General features: G+C 46.5%; 2 protein-coding genes and 1 long non-coding RNA gene across 7 annotated transcripts in view; 1 reads left to right on the top strand and 2 right to left on the bottom strand.

Annotated features, from left to right (window-relative positions):
* NEMP2 (nuclear envelope integral membrane protein 2) overlaps positions 1–2,138 on the top strand; it is a 99,977-nt gene extending 97,839 nt beyond the window's left edge. For both annotated transcript variants that reach the window (XM_083469310.1, XM_083469309.1), the window contains one exon: positions 1,494–2,138. In XM_083469310.1, coding sequence (XP_083325436.1) covers positions 1,494–1,710 — 217 coding nt within the window. In that variant the 3' untranslated portion in view covers positions 1,711–2,138. The remainder of the gene's footprint in view (positions 1–1,493) is intronic.
* LOC310691092 lies at positions 2,130–3,442 on the bottom strand. Its single transcript, XR_014518322.1, has 2 exons — positions 2,937–3,442; positions 2,130–2,567 (listed from the first exon to the last, which is right to left on the bottom strand). It is a non-coding gene; the product is annotated as an uncharacterized lncRNA (long non-coding RNA).
* A 1,314-nt stretch (positions 3,443–4,756) lies between these two features.
* The window catches only part of MFSD6 (major facilitator superfamily domain containing 6), a 41,142-nt gene continuing 29,573 nt past the window's right edge, over positions 4,757–16,325 (bottom strand). For 2 of the 4 annotated variants that reach the window (XM_083468362.1, XM_083468363.1), the window contains exons 4-7: positions 15,469–15,630; positions 13,152–13,250; positions 10,820–11,100; positions 4,757–7,836 (exon numbers count right to left, since the gene is read on the bottom strand). In XM_083468362.1, the coding sequence (XP_083324488.1) occupies positions 7,657–7,836; positions 10,820–11,100; positions 13,152–13,250; positions 15,469–15,630 (722 nt within the window). In that variant the 3' untranslated portion in view covers positions 4,757–7,656. Of the gene's footprint in view, positions 7,837–7,906; positions 8,088–10,819; positions 11,101–13,151; positions 13,251–15,468; positions 15,631–16,325 lie in introns of those variants that run through there. The other 2 variants (XM_083468365.1, XM_083468364.1) reach the window with 2 other exon arrangements.

Raw genomic sequence — 16,325 nt, 5'->3', positions numbered from 1 at the left:
GCGCTTTATGACATAGCTGTCAACCGTCCCTTATTTGGCGGGAAACTCCATTATCCCATTGCTTTGTCCCGCTGCTGTCCCTTATTGATGATGTCCCTTAAATTTCCCGGGTTTCAAAGGAAGCAGCTCCTCTCCCTCCCTCCCTGCCGGCCACGGAGGAGGGAAGCGCCAACTGTGTTGCTTGGCTAACCGGCCTGCCCCCCCCCCCGGCCTCCTCTCACCAGCCTCGGCCCCCGGGAGCCCCTCCCTGCCGGGACTGAGGAGCCTTGAGAGGAGAGCAAGGGCAACCATAGAGAAAGCAGTTCAGAGAGAGGAGGAGGAGGCGGAGGCCCGGGCAGGTGTTCCAAGGGCTAACCATAGAGGGGGAAAGCGGAGGAAGGACCGCAAGCGCTTCTCCCATAGATTTGTAGTGGTAGACTAGCATAGATGGTCTGATCTGCGGGTTTACTTCAGGAACTATTCCCCCCACCCTCTTCCTCCCATCCCGCCTGAGGGAACTGAGAGCTGCAGATGGAGCACGAGAGAAAAGTTACAGAACTGCAGCAGCATCTTCGTAGCTTGGACTTCGTTTTGCGTGAAAAGTGGTTGCTGCTTGTAGTTATTTAATCGCAGTGTTTCATCAACTGGTGTCTTGAGCAGCAACCTCTGGAAACAAAGGGCTAAAAACCGGCGCTGCTCTCCCAAATTATCTGGTCCCTTTTAACTTTGTTTAACTTTCATCTCCAGGCTTGACTACTGTAATTCGCTCTACGCGGGGCTGCCCTTGAAGCTGTCCCAGAAACTGCAGCGGGTGCAGAATGCTGCAGCGAGGCTCCTCACAGGGTCTCTGCCATGGGAGCATATTCACCCAGTGCTTTTCAAACTGCACTGGCTCCCGGTGGAGTACAGGGTCAGATTTAAGGTGCTGCTTTCGACCTTTAAAGCCCTTCACGGCCTAGGACCCTCGTACCTACGGGACCGCCTCTCCCGGTATGCCCCACGGAGAGCCTCAAGGTCCATAAATAGCAACACCCTAGTGGTCCCAGGCCCTAAGGAAGTAAGATTAGCTTCAACCAGAGCCAGGGCCTTTTCAACACTGGCTCCGGCCTGGTGGAACGCTCTGCCTCATGAGACCAGGGCTCTGCAGGATCTGATATCTTTCCACAGGGCCTGTAAGACAGAGTTGTTCCGCCTGGCCTTTGGCTTGGAGCCAATTTGATTCCCTCCCTCTCTTTCTTTTTTCCTTCTCCTCCTGCGATGAGGCTACATTTTAATATTTTAATGTTTCAATATTTTAATGTTGTATTTTAATTATGTTTTTAAGTTGTAATCATCCAACTTGTTTTTATTATTGCTTGTAAGCTGCCTTGGCTGGGGAGGGTGGGGTATAAATAAAAATTATTATTATTATTTCAGCTGGTTGACTAAAATCCCTTATTTTGGCTGCTGGTCCCTTATTTTCAAATCTGCAAGTTGACAGCTATGCTTTATGCTCTCTCCTGCCCCATCCCTAGATTTGCAAAATTTGTCCTGGGCCTTCCGCACGTGTCGCCTGAGGAAGTGGCCGCCCACGACGAGCAGTACGGCTTGGGAGGGGCCGCCTTAGAAGAGCAACTTTTTAATCCAGAGGCCGAGGCGGAGCCAGACCGCCAAGCGGAGCCCTGCGAGGTGGAGGAAAACCCTAAGGAAGAGGAACAAATGCAAAACTTTTTCAGTAAAGATGTTCTCTGAGTCACACTGTCTGGAGATAGCGAGGGAAACGCACCAGTTTTGCAAGTGGGTAAGAATTTGCAAAATGGACCTTGGAAGGTTCTGCTTTCTGAACTGCACGGCAGGGGGCAGCCAAGGTTTTCCGAACAATTCTGCCGCTTCAGGTCTCTTTTTGCAACCTTTTAGGGTTGCAGAGATTTATCGGAGAACACGTCTACTCCCCAAAGGTACTGCGTTTAACCAGAAGTTCTACAAGTCTTTTGTTTTTTATTCCAAATCAGAGGCTTGCAGGGAAATCTCCTCCCTGCTGATAAACAAAAAACGAGGACCACTTTTATATGGTTTGTTTGCCCAATTGACAAAAGACTCAACTTCTGGGGTGTTGAGCTCAGAAAACCAGCAAGAAGTTAAAGCCTAATAAAAAACTATTTAAAAAAAAATTCGAAAGGTGAGGGTGAACCAAAGTTGTCAGTCTCTGGTTTTAACATGGTGCTGATGTTTAAGAGGGTGTTTGTAGCTCTGCTGCAATTATCCTCTTCCCTATTTACATATCCTGGTTTGGAATAAGTATGTGTCCTGTGGTAGAGGGAGGGCAGCATTTTCCACTATCGCATCGTGTGTATGGAAGTCCACAGCATCTTACGGGCCCCACATCCATACAGCTGTGGGTACAAGCGCTTGCCTCCCCAACTCTCTGCTGAACGTCTAGGGCAGCCCTGGGCAGGCCAGCAAGTGGGGTCTTGTTCTTCCTTCCAAACATACACCGGGGGACTCTTAGGGACACAGTCCCTACCAGAGAAGAATGGCAAACCAAGCCCACGGACTTATGCTGAAATGGCAAAGTTGACCGGAAAACTCAGGAACCAAGAGGACAAGAACTTTATACAGTGGTGCCCCGCAAGACGAATGCCTCGCAAGACGGAAAACCCGCTAGACGAAAGGGTTTTCCGTTTTGGAGGTGCTTCGCAAAACGAATTTCCTATCGGCTTGCTTCGCAAGACGAAAATGTCTTGCGAGTTCCTGCGGGTTTTTTTCCCCCTTTTTCCCAAGCTGCTAAGCCGCTTATCAGCTGATCCTAAGCCGCTAAGCCGCTTAACAGCTGATCCGCTAAGCCGCTTATCAGCTGATCCGCTAAGCCCGCTAAGCCGCTAATAGCGCTAATCCACTAATGGGCTTGCTTCGCAAGACGAAAAAAACCGCAAGACAAAGAGACTCGCGGAACGGATTCTTTTCGTCTTGCGAGGCACCACTGTAATAAAGAATGGGGGAAATTCACAACTTATTTCAGAGACCACGGTAAGCAGATGGAAACATTGGCAGGGTTTTGATTTCACTTGTAGTGTAACAGTTGTCATGGAAAATATGGAATGATGTGATAGTTAAAGAGTCTGGAGAAGATGCAGTTTTAAATGATTAAAAGGGGACTCCATGGAAGGGGTGAAGTTCTGAGATTCAGAGGAATCTGTATATATGGATCTGTAATTGATTTTTATTTTATTTTTTGGTAATTTTGTATTGTAAAAACCAAATAAAAACGATTCAAAGAAAAAATATACACTGTGGCGTACAAGCGCAGAGCTTGGTCTCTGCTTTATCACAAGTGGTGTTGAATGTTTTATTTTAAATAAAACAAGCCTGTTTGTATATCACATGCATGATGTGTTTTAAATTCTCTTAATGTGCTTTTAATCTTTTGCTGGAAGCCGGCCAGAGTGGCTGGGGAAACCCAGCCAGATAGGCGGGATAAAAATAATAAATTATTATTATTATTATTATTATTATTTGATTGCATGGAACTAATGGAACGCTCCGCAAAGGAGCATTTGATATGGGTTAGGAGAGATACTTGTAGTGGTGGAGTGTGCGATTTTGAGAGCTGTTGATGGTGTGTATTCAGTACACTGCATGCCGAGCCGATCCCTTTATTTTCCCTTTCTCGGGTGGATAATCTGGTTCAGAGTCTTTATCTTTCTACCTCACAAGGATTATTTGCAAAGCTTAAAAAAATGAAGGGAAAGATATAGTTAAGTACATCCTGAAATCTTGGGAGCCTGGGGAGGGGGAGAGGAGACAGAGAGAGATCACAGCCAAGATTTAAATCGGTACGAATGGCTACGCTGCTCACGCAAGACAGCTTTTAAAGCTGAGCTCGACCGCCCAAGGGGACTTCGAAAGGCAGGGGCTGCTCAGGCACAATATTCTCTTAAAAGTAGAGGAAGCAGAAGCATGAGCCGGAAGATTCCCAACGCTGTCGCCAGGAGGGGAGTCTTGCAAAGCGCATCTGTATCCAGCAACAGCCAAGGATGCAGAGCAGCGAGATTTTGAATGGGCAAGGAAGTGACGGTGATATTCTGCCCGCTCCCTGTAGGGCTAGAGTTGGGATGGGTAAACGGTGGGTCTGGAGAACAGCAGACATACCATTTTGTGCTATTAAATACCAAGGATGACCAAAGTGGCGCCCCAATAAATCAATAAGATTGTTTGTTGCACAAAGGTGCCTCTACGAGTCGTTTTCGGCGATTAATGAATTTCTGGTGAATGAGGCACAGGGGTGCCAACTATAGGGGGCTCTGGGTATCCAAGCTCCCACAAAATTTTCGTTGTGGGTGCTCAGCAGCCGCATCACAGGGCCCCCAACACAATGTCTGGTGCCTCGGGAAACACCGGAAGTCACATCCGAGGCCTTGCAAGACCTCAGAGATGCTGTCGGAGGCCTTGCAATACCTCGGAACCTGACGTCTGGTGGCACTGGAAGCCGGGTTCCAAGGCCAGGGAGCGCGTGTGATGTCATGACATCACATCGCAGTGTGACATCATGATGTTGCAGTGTGACATCATGACGTCACGGGCACCCATAACATGGGGCCCAGGTTGGCTCCCCTGATGAGGTGTATGCAAAAAATTAAAAAGCAGCTGTGTCCTTCATGGTTTTTCCATTTTTTTAAAAGCACACAATCCCACCGTCCACAATTTTAAAATTTACAGTCCCACTGTCCACAAAAAATAGTCACCTGTGCCAACTCCATGCAGTTGTATGAGCCTGGCTGTAATAATAATTACAGAGATCTGTTTTACATATACAGTGAAATTTTATTTCTCTCACTACATCTGAACAATTTTCACAAATACGAAAACTCGTGTACGGTCTCATCGCCTGCGTGTAACGAAGGAACAGGTTCAACAGACAATTCAGACGTGTAAACGTTAACGCGTAAGCTCAAAGCGTTACAACGCAGCTGCTGCACATTAAGGTGTTACTTGCAACGCTAGCCATGTGAATCTCTCTACGAATTAGCTAAAGAGAGGGTTTAATATTTTATTTTATTTTTAAACTGTTTTTAGCCTGCCATCTGCTTGGTTGTTTCCTAACCTCCACACACACGTACCCCAGCTGTAACATAATAAATACAATTCTGATTCTCTCTTTTAAAGGACACTTAAACAAGTCATGAGAAATTTACAGTACATTTAAGTGGAAGTGCAAAAAAACCCCAAAACACTTATCTACTACTCTCTGTTGTTTGGTCCCAGGTGTCCACGTCTAGATTCTGTAAGGCTTATGCATTGGGAAGACCCCATAGCATTCCATGCGGAAATCTGAGGGGCTCTTTTGCCTTCCTCACAACCTAGCTTGAGGTATTCCGTTACGTGGTCTGCATTCAAGCTTTGCCTAGAACAGATCTAAAAATCTGACATGCTTCCTTGCAAGCAACCTTCGCCAAGCCTTGGGCCCCACTCCAGCCTTTTTGAACTACAACTCCCAGAAGTCTCAGGGTCACACTGTTGTGTTTGGGGCTGATGGGAGATGTAGTCCAAAACACCTGGGTGGTGGACACCAGGCTGTACATTTCCGTCCGCCTTTTAAAAGGATTGATCGCCTGCGGCCATCGCTTGTCTCGATTACACGGAATGTAATGTCTCTCCCCGTCGCCACCCAAAAGCCAGTTCAGGAAATGAATCTTAGTATACAGGCTGGTCTGCCCAGGGGTGTAAGTGCTGGGGTGGGATGGGGGGCAAACACAGCCATTTGCCACGTCGCTTGGCTGCCAGAAGACAACAGTGGTTTGGTTCTGTGCCACCTTTCAGTATGAGGGCAACCCTGCCCTTTTTAAGCAGCTGTTCCTCAGGAGAGAAAGCTTTTAGCAACCCTCTTGAGCCTCAAGGCTTCGGCCTGGAATAAATAATAATGTTAATAATTGTATTACCTATACGCCACCTGTCTGGCTGGGTTGTCCCAGTCACCATAACATTTCTTTTCTCAGCAATAATCAGCAAAATCGGGTTCGACTAACATTTGGGAAACATGAAAAGAAAAGAAACCTGAATCTGCCAGTGTATTTGACAAGCAACACAAAGTGTTGTCGCGACAGCTCAAAACGTACGGTGCCGATTTTTCATTTACGTAGGATGGCTCTCCTGTCATTCCAGCTGTGTTTATATTAATGATTTCACCTTTTCCTAACCAAGAACCATTAGGAGTTGTGTCCCACCTCTTTTGGCAGTCCACAGGCACTTTAAATGTACCCCACACATCGAGTGGGGAACTGGCAGTCTGCCACCCCCGAATGTTTCTGGACTCCAGCTCCCATCAGCCACAGCCCATGGTCAGGAATCATGATGTGTGTAGTCCTAGCAACGTCTAGAGAACCGCAGGCTCCTCACCCCTGCTATAAATAAATATAACCGCGCCCCCCAATAGAATAAATTTTACACTATCGTGAGATAAAGCATATTGGCCCTGATCAAGTGCAGCGGCCGAGCTCACAAGGATCCCCTCTCTTGCACGAAACAAAAGGTGCTGTCAGCACGAACCACATGTGAATCCTGTTATGGGTTTTCCCTGGCAAGACTTGGGTGTCCCCCAAGTCCAAAAATGGATTCTGACATCCTATGTGAGCTAGGAGAAGGGCCATCGGTCCCAGATGTGCATATGTGGCTCATACCTCTCGGCATGAACGCAAATACCCCATAGCTGGCTACAACAGGGTTGGAAAGGAAAGATTCACCTCCACAGACTGTTTCTCCCCGCGTTGGGTTGGGTCAACAGGGTCCCATATTCTCACAAACGGAACAATTACAGTCAAGTGGGGTTTTTATGCATAACGCCGAACCTACACAACACAAACACAAGCCCTAACCCACAGCCTCGTAAACGAAGGGTTGTAGGCAGCCAAATAGTTTTGATTCAGTCTAAATGCCCTTACCAATGCCCTGCGGCCTGGCCAGAGAGCAGTGAACAGCAACCTGGCCAGTTCAAAAGGTTCCAAGGCTCGTTTTTAACACAGAACTCAACTGGCCCAAAGCTATTCAAAGTTCCTGAAAAGTCTTTACAAAAGACAGAATTCTAAGCCACTCCTTCATTTAGGTATTTAACTAGCGTAGTCTCTCTATAGAGTTTCAGTAGTTTATGCATCTCTCCTTGGGAAACTAATATGCCTCCCAATAAATTAACATAGATTTAGGATGGGTGGGTGGAGAGAAATACCTATGAATTCTCTTTTCCCCTTCCCTAAGAACTGATTTTAAAAATAATAATAATTCATTGTCTCGAGCAAGAGAGAATGCAAGGCAGCATTCCTCTTTCGGAACAGAAGCAAACCTTCCTTTCACAAATTAAATCCACTACCAGGTTAGATTCCCGTTTTGTTTACGCACAAATGGACTCCAAACCTCGTTCCCGCAAAGGTTTAAAAGCGTTTTGTGTGGAATATTTTAACTCCTCTGCTAGTTATTTTGACGCCAGCCTCTTCTGGCCTAGCCTTCCTAGGTTTTTAGTCCTTCCTGCCACAGGCCTATTGGGCTTTGACACAGAAAAAGGCCTTAAATATTTAAAAATGCGTGCTGTGTCAGGTTACCATCACGGAGATGAAGGGAGCTGCAGTTTCAAGCTTTTCGTTTCAGCATTCCTCTCAGCTCCCCCCAAAGAGCAGGATCCAGGGCCGCAAGATGAAGACAGGCAGCAAAGGCCTATTCCTGCCCTGCCTCAGGAGGCTGAGCACTGCAATCTGCGGGAGCTGGGTCTGGATCAGGGCAGCCTGGGCTGAGATGGGTTTCAGGAGCTGCCGTAGGTACAGAAGTCTCTGAAGACGCATCACTGCTGTGATTCTGAGGGACGCTTGGTGCAGAGTCATGACTATTGTTGGCTTTCTAGGAAAGAGAAAGGATCCCATGTAAAAATGCATGCTTGCGGTTTTCCCGTGCTCAGGAAAGCGCACGTATCCTTCTACGGCAGGTAAGCCAGGCAGCCTTGTCAGAACAACAGCAGCAACGAAAAAATCATACACAACACAGCACATAAGCGTTAAAAGCAATTAGGGGGAAGCGCGATCATATCCAGGTAAAAACGGGTTGGACAGCAAGATGTCAAAAAACTTACCTTGCTTATTATCTTTTACTAACTGCTCTTCCCCAAGAAGCATGCATGAAAAAAACTTGTTGTATTTTAAGGCAAAAAAAAACGTTCTCTCGAAATGTTACATAGGCAATAACGCAGCACATCCCTACGGCTTGTTAACACATTTTGGTGCTCCTGTGCACATACTTTGCTTGACATATTTTCCGTGTAATCCTTTGCATTAGCGCCACAGAGTTTGCTATTTCTGGAGCTGAGCTATGAATATTTCAGGAGACTTACTAAGCAGCAGGCCATTTTCCTACTCGTGGAAAAAAGTGGGGGAGGGGAGGGGAGATTGTAACATTTTCTCAGGTATTTTTAACGAGTTCGTTTCTACAATTTGCAAACATGAAGCTAAAGCTAAAAGTTAACACGACCCCCCCCCCCCAAATCCAAACACTAAACAAATCCCATAGACCACTGCAGCCCAATTGGAACATGGCAGCAGGCTTATGTATTCAGATCTCCCTGTTAGCTTGGGTCCGATGGCTGCAAACGGGCCATATTCTTTCCTGACTCTAATGTGGGTGACATCTATCATTCAAAGGCTGAGATGCTTATCTCTGGGTGCTTTAGATAGTAGTGGAACAGATTCTTGGGCAAAAGTATCAATGAGCTATCATTAGTGCCAACCTCTGAAGGGACACATTTAATCTCATTTTTAAGACAGCTGCTCAAGTGCCTGCTTTATGAGGCCGAGACTCCTCTTGATGGCAAAACTAATAATTTTGTCATTAGCCGGTTAAGCTGCTTGTGAAGATCTTGGTGGGATTAAAGGCAAATGTTGCTTGAGTGTAACAGCACATTAAAGAAGTAGTTAGTACAGCATACTTTCAGGCAAACACACACCAGGTTTTTCAAAACTCTGGATTCAACGGCAGTGTTGATAGGCTCCCCCACTGCCTTACAACAATGTGAATGTTTTCCTTCTTTTGTTGCTGAAGCCCGCCTGCAAATTACTAGTGGAATTTGGTCATTTTAGACTCTGGCCTTGCAGAGTGAGGGGTGCTCTATAGATGGCAATGTCTATTCATTTATTTCAAAACGCAATGGCCAGCCCTGTTGTCTTTGGGGGGGGGGGCAGGACTTTTGCTCCAAATTTTGGCCCCCGTGCATCATTGCTGCTAATCACATAGGACAGGCTTACTCAACCTTTGCCCGCCAGATGTTTTTGGCCTACAACTCCCATGATCCCTAGCTAGCAGGACCAGTGGTCAGGGATGATGGGAATTGTAATCTCAAAACATCTGGAGGGGCAAGGTTGAGGAAGCCTGACGTAGGAGGCTGGCCACACCTCGGTCCAAAGTGGGGCAACGGACACTGTCAACAATCCAGTTAATTGATCACAAATATGTACCTGATTAATCAGGAGATTCTCATTAGTTTGGGGGGTGTTCTTTTTTAAAAAGTACGCTTTTAAAAAGTGATAGGTGCTATCTTATAAGAAGCATCCTCTCCAATGTTGAGAAGGGATCATGCGTTTTCTAGGGTGCACATCAATTAAGACAAATACAGTCGTGCCTTGGTTCTCAAACGCCTTGGTACTCATCTGTTTTGGCTCCTGAATGCCACAAACCCGGAAGTGAGTGTTTAGGTTTGCAAATGTTTTTTGGAAGCTGGATATGCGAGGCGGCTTCTGATTGAGTGCAGGAAGCTCCTGCAGCCAATCGGAAGCCGCGCCTTGGTTTTTGAACATTTTCAGAAGTCGGATGGACTTCTGGAACGGATTCCATTTGAGAACCAAGGTACGACTGTAATGCTATTTTCTTCGGATTCTTTTTCCTTGCACACACATTTATGCATTTTAAGATTAAGTGAATTAAACATCATTTGATTAACCAACTGAATATTTTATATATATAAAATCAAGTCAGTGAGAGCCCATATTTAAAGGGAACCCCGTGTGTGTGTGTGACACAGAACCTTCTTCCCAAAATCCAGGTACTTTTAAGACTGGCTTTGTTTCCAGCCTTGCTCTGCATCAACCTGCCGCAAATATTTGATGCTTGGAGGCTGCATATAGCTGTTGTGGCTAATTTCTACTGATTATCTGCCCTTTCCAAAAAAAACAACAACAAACCCACCCTTGTAAGATATACACATTATCTCCTCTTGTGGTAAAGCATTCCGTAGATAAAATCTGTGGTTGCACAAAGCAGAACTCTCTCTAGTCAGTATTCAAGGAACAGCTAATAAGTTTTGTTGAATAACCACAATCGGAAAAGCTTCCATGTTGCATATGTGGGCTCAAGCCCCCCAGCTACAACCTTCTGGGGCTTACCTCAAAGATGAGAAAAGCACTGCAAGCCCCATAATTCTTCTCCAGAACCCCCTGTGTACACCACTCCCAGACTGCCCTAAACACCCCAACGGACAGATCTGCATGGTTGAGATACCCCCACTGCTATTTCTTTTGTAATGCAAAGCTTAACAGCTAGGAATTCAGGGAGGCTTGCAAGAGAGTGTCACCTGTCAGGTAAGCACACCTGTCAAAACAGGAGAATAAGCTAGGAAATGAGTTGAGCCATTTCCCACTTTTTGGATGGGGTTGCCCACCTCTAACTGTGCAAGAAGCCTTACTTGCAACCCGTTTCTCTGCTGTCGGGTTTGACGGCATGAATTAAGAAAGGGATGGCAGGTACCAATGATCACAGCTAACCCCGAGAACGTTTCCTTGGAACCCTAAAAACCTCTCTCCTCCTAAAAACACCTTTTAGGCAGCAAAGCGTGGGTTACCTGCAAAGGCTGGTTCTCGAGCACCTGGTTGCTTTTGGAGAGCTGGACCATTTCCTTGATCTGATAGAGAGCATAGGCGAGAGTGACCCAGGGGGAAGAGCTGACGCTCCAGGCAGGCTTGTTGACGTCTTCCTGCTCTTCCTGGTGCTTTGTTTTCTTGGGAGGAAGCTTGGGCTCTGGCCGAGGCATGATATCTTCAGTCTGCTGCTGTACCAGGTCAATGGTGGCTATGGGCACAGGGCTGGAAGGCACGGGGATCCTTTCGGCCAGCATGGTTTTCTCTGAAGTTCGAAATAAGCGTTTGAAAGGTCAGTATTCGTTGCCGTACAGCAGGGGTCAGCAAGGTTTACCTCGCCTGGGCCGGTTCACTCCAGCGGAGATTCCTCCGTGGGCCAGATCGCGTCTGCGGTTTCCGGCGTCTGCACATGCGCAGAGCACGGGGACTGGCCGAGGGGGCGGCTCGGTTCAGGGGCGGCACGTGGGCTGGTTAAATGACCCTCAGGGGCCGCTTGTGGCCCATGGGCCTTAGGCTGCCGACCCCTGCCGTACAGGGTGGATAAAAATCAATAATAAAAATTTAAAAATCAGATTTAAAAAAAAATTTAAATCGGATTTTTAAAATAAAATGGTTTTGGAGGGAAAATATTTCCAAAGATAGTTTTCTATTTAAGTTACATTACAGTCCAAGGGCTATTAATCAGGAAATAGGATTTATTTTCAGTTTTTCATGTGTGCTAAAACCCAGTCTTAAGGGTTGTTGTTTTTTTAAAAAAATTGTTTAACTGCATCAGTAAACAAACATGGATATATATGCTATAACATCATTGTTTTAGTTAAATAAATTGTTTAAATTGTTATTCAGGAAATTATTTTTTCTCTCCTTCCAATAAAGTACAGAAGGAAGATTGTCCAGATATAAACAGTTACCTTATTAAACCTCACAATAATTTCATAATGATGGGTCTATGCGTTTCAAATAGTATAACCAAATCAGTAATTTCAGATAGAACCGTAAAAACGACTCTGAAAATTTATTTGGTTGCAAATATTAAGATTACACTAGCAAGAATGAGTCTTTTTGTAAAAAAAAAATGATTTAAATCACTGACTAGTGATTTAAATCGTGATTTAAACCAAATCCACCCTGTTGCCCTACAAAATTTACTTCTGAGCAATCAAGGGCACTTTTCAGAATCCCGAAACCCTCAAGCCCTGAATGGAAAGAATAATAGAATCCACTGTTCTATGATCCTTTCATGCAAAGGGACACAACCCCCTGTAATTGTCAGGGACTGGGCAGAAGAAGAATGGTGGAGACCGCCTCCCCATCCTGACCCTTCCAGGGAGGAGGAAGAGGAAGGCAGTTTAGATTTACAACAGGGGGTTTGAGGAAGGTCACAGCTCAGAGGCAGATGAGGGGGAAAGTTGGGAAATAATGGGAGAAGAGGAGGGACTGGGGGGGTAACCAGCTGACGGGCACAGTGTAGATTGCAGTTGTGGTAGTCTAAAACACAATGGCTTCCCTGGGCCCACCTGCTGCTAAGAATAACTCAGATCAGGGGTCAGCAACCTTTTTCAGCCGTGGGCCGGTCCACCGTCCCTCAGACCATGTGGTGGGCCGGACTATATTGGGGGGGAGGGAGGGAATGAACGAATTCCTATGCCCTACAAATAACCCAGAGATGCATTTTAAATAAAAGCACACATTCTACTCATATAAAAACATGCTGATTCCCAGACCGTCCGTGGGCCGGATTGAGAAGGCAGTTGGGCTGCATCCGGCCCACAGGCCTTAGGTTGCCTACACCTGACTCAGATAGAGAGCTATTTTCTTACTGCAGCTCAGCTTATCAAGAATCTGCTCACGCTTTAAAATGAATTATGCGTAAGGTAGCAAGACAAATTCAACTATGGGGCAGTGCTTATCGTTAGCAAGCTCTTTTGCTCCTAGACCACCCCCATTCCCAGAGACATCCAATAATAATAATAATAATAATAATAATAATAATAATAATAATAATGTCCAAGTGCTGCTGTCTTTCCCTTGTCTCTGGATCAGTTTGTCTTGTAGACAGAGGACCCGACATTTTTGCTTATTAAGGATGTCTTCTATTGGAAAAGCCCCTGCGTGCCCAGCGTGGAAAGTTCTGCTTAAAGGTCAATTAAAAGTAAGCCCAGCCCTATAGCATTAAGGTTATGACTCGAGTCAAAAGATCAATGAGACTAAATGGACACGAGAGGAGTTCAAAGCAGATGAGGAGATCACCCCAAGAGGCAGAGGAAAATGCTCTTAGGTTGGGTGCCTCTGAACACATGGGAATAATCTACCGACCTTCTTTCTCATCAGGATCTGCCACCCACTGGATCAAAGCAAAAAGCAATAGGATCACAAGACAGGCCATTCCTATCCCTCTGAATGTCGAAGCAGCTCCTGTGGAGAGAAGCAAGGAAGAGTGAGACCCAATTCAATCATGCAAAGAGCGATTTCTAGCCAGACTTGTAATGAAGTAGATGGACGAAAGGTCTGGCTCAAAAGTAAGGCAGATTTGCATCTTTACAGGTTTCTTTTTATTTATTTATATATATATAATTATATTCTGAGGCACCTCTGAGGATTGCACTTTTAACGTGGTCTACTTTAAGCCAGTTAGATCACACCCTTTGGATGAAAACATTAGGAGAGAAGTTGTAGAAGCATTTAAAACACCATGGCTTGGATTTAGAGTGGAACTACGGCATGTCTAAGGACGCAAGTGGCGCTGTGGTCTAAACCACTGAGCCGCTTGGGCTTGCCGATCAGAAGGTCGGCGGTTCGAATCCCCGCAACGGGGTGAGCTCCCGTTGCTCTGTCCCAACTCCTGCCAACCTAGCAGATCAAAAGCGTACCAGTGCAGGGAGATAAATAGGCGGGAAGGTAAATGGTGTTTCTGTGTGCTCTGGCTTCCGCTGCGCCAGAAGCGGTTTAGTCATGCTGGCCACATGACCCAGAAAAGCTGTCTGCAGACAAAGGCCTGAAAGCGGATGAGAGCCGCACCCCATAGTCGATTTCGACTGGACTAAACCATCCAGGGGTCCTTTCCCTTTCGGCATGGCTAACTTAAAGTGAATAAAATTTGCTCACGATGCTCAAAGCATTGAATTTATGCTAACAAGTGGCAGGCAGGCTTCCTCCTCTGACCACGCATGCATTATTAAAGTCTCTAAATTCCTGCATGAAACTAAAAGAGTACTCAGGAAGGGACAGATATGGTGAGTTGGGGATTGGTGTTTAGAACTCAAATTGGGTACGCCACACCTGTGTGTATCGGGACTTGCAAATATTTCAAAAGTATGGGATCATCTCCCGTTCTGTTCTTCATTTGAATACAACTGTTAAGGCCTTCTTGGTGGTGGCGCCCGCCCTGTGGAACGCCCTCCCATCAGATGTCAAGGAAATAAACAACTACAGTGGTACCTCTACTTAGGTTCACCGCCGGTTACATATCCTTTGGGATACATACGCAGCAAGCCTGGAAGTATTTTTCCAGGTTTCACTGCGCGCATGCGCAGAAGCACTAAACTGCACGCATGCGCAGAAGCGGCACCTCCGGTTGCGAATTCCTTGGGATCCAACCGGAGCTCCGGAATGGATCCTGTGTGCAACCAGAGGTAGCACTGTATCTGACTTTTGGAAGACATCTGAAGGCAGCCCTGTTTAGGGAAATTTTTAATGTTTGATCGCTTTATTATTAATAATATTCTGTTGGGAGCTGCCCAGAGTGGCTGGGGAAACCCAGCCAGATGGGTGGGAGGAGGAGGAGGAGGAGGAGGAGGAGGAGGAGGAGGAGGAGGAGGAGGAGGAGGAGGAGGAGGAGGAGGAGAAGAAGAAGAAGAAGAAGAAGCAGCAGCAGCAGCAGCAGAACAACAACAACAACAACAACAACAACAACATATTATCATTATTGTAATAGGTATGAGTTACTCGTGCGTAAACTGGTGCCTTTCTCGGTTAATTTGCCTTGTTAAACCTTTCTGACTGCACAGCCCCTTCTCATCGTGGCTGCCTCAGTCACTGGCAGAATCCGTCAGTGGGCGTTTCTTGAACCTCTTCCAACATAAAAGTTGTTTGACACCCAGTCTCCTCCTCCTCTCACTGCGCGGGAGTCTTCTGCGCAGGGAAGGCGTGGGTAGCGGAGGACCTGGGCTCTCCTCACTGATGTCCAGTGAAGAGTCCTGGAGCCCTCTCTCCAATTCCCCCGTCTGCCCCCTTTTATCCCTGGTGTTGTGCTGATTGGCTTCCCCCTCTACTGAGCTGTTTCTCCCCCTGCTGCTGGGTCCTTCGCCAGCATCATCTGGGAGCCTCCCCTTCGCCTCTCCCTCCGATGTCAGTTCCCTGACAATTATTATTATTAGGTGCTTTCAAGATGACAGGTAAAAGAAATGTCTTAAAGATACAGGTCCTTCTAATTTGGTGTGTCAAGTATCCACACAATTTCATACATAACACAACCCCCCCCCCCCAAAGAAAACACAAGCACGATATCAGCATTTGGCTAACATAACTTAAGTATAGGGAAGGGAATGGCTGGGAAACATTTAATAAAGCAGCATTCAAAATGCATGAAAGGAGAGTAAATTGCTAATGAAACGATCCAACATGTTTCTCTTACCGAAATAGTTGACCAGCACTCCTCCAACCATTGCTCCGCACCCTCTGCCCAGGCCAAGGTGGAGGCCCTGCAGTATACCCTGAGCGGAAGTTCTTAATTCGGGAGGAACAGCAGCACTTAGGTAGGAAATGCAAGCTGCCCAGATGGCTGCATGGGTCACACCTGCAGAAAAGGAAGGTGTTTCAGAATTCAGTTATTATGCTCCTGAAAATTGTTTTTCCCCCACTTTCTTCTTCTTCAGCCAGATTCAGGTTGTCTTGGATGAAATGGATTTTAGGCTGGGCTTCAAGGACAGAAGTTGCTTGGCTACTCTACTGGATGAGGGAGTGTGAGACCCTGTTGATTCTCTAGGGCAGGCATGGCCAAACTTGGCCCTCCAGCTGTTTTTGGGACTACATTTCCCATCATCCCTGACCACTGGTCCTGTTAGCAAGGGATGATGGGAGTTGTAGTCCCAAAACAGCTAGAGGGCCAAATTTGGCCATGCCTGCTCTAGGACCTTTGTCACCAGCGACCATGGTATCAGTGTTGATAGGCTGTCTGGGTTAGAGGTGGGAGACCCTGGTTTTTAATGCTCCCTTTCCTGCTTGGATGGCTGACTGCAGAAGATGGTGCTGGCGGATGATCCTACAGCACTTGTGCTATGGACTTCCCCATAGAGGTCCATTTTATCGCCAATTCTACTCAACATCCACATGAAACTATCATGAGTCTGGGGGTGTGAGGTGAGGCATCATTAAGATGCTGGTGGCACCAGCTCTGTAGCTCTCTTTTATCAAATCAGGAGAGGCAGGGGATGTTTTGAAACAGTGCTTGGGAACAGAAGGACTGGATGAGGCCCGAGACTCGAGCCAGAC

The sequence above is a fragment of the Podarcis liolepis genome (genome assembly GCF_965112155.1).
Source record: "Podarcis liolepis genome assembly, chromosome: 1".
NCBI classification, from domain to species: Eukaryota; Metazoa; Chordata; class Lepidosauria; order Squamata; family Lacertidae; genus Podarcis; species Podarcis liolepis.
Note: the sequence above shows the minus strand (reverse complement) of the source record. Positions and strands in the feature narration are given on the sequence as shown.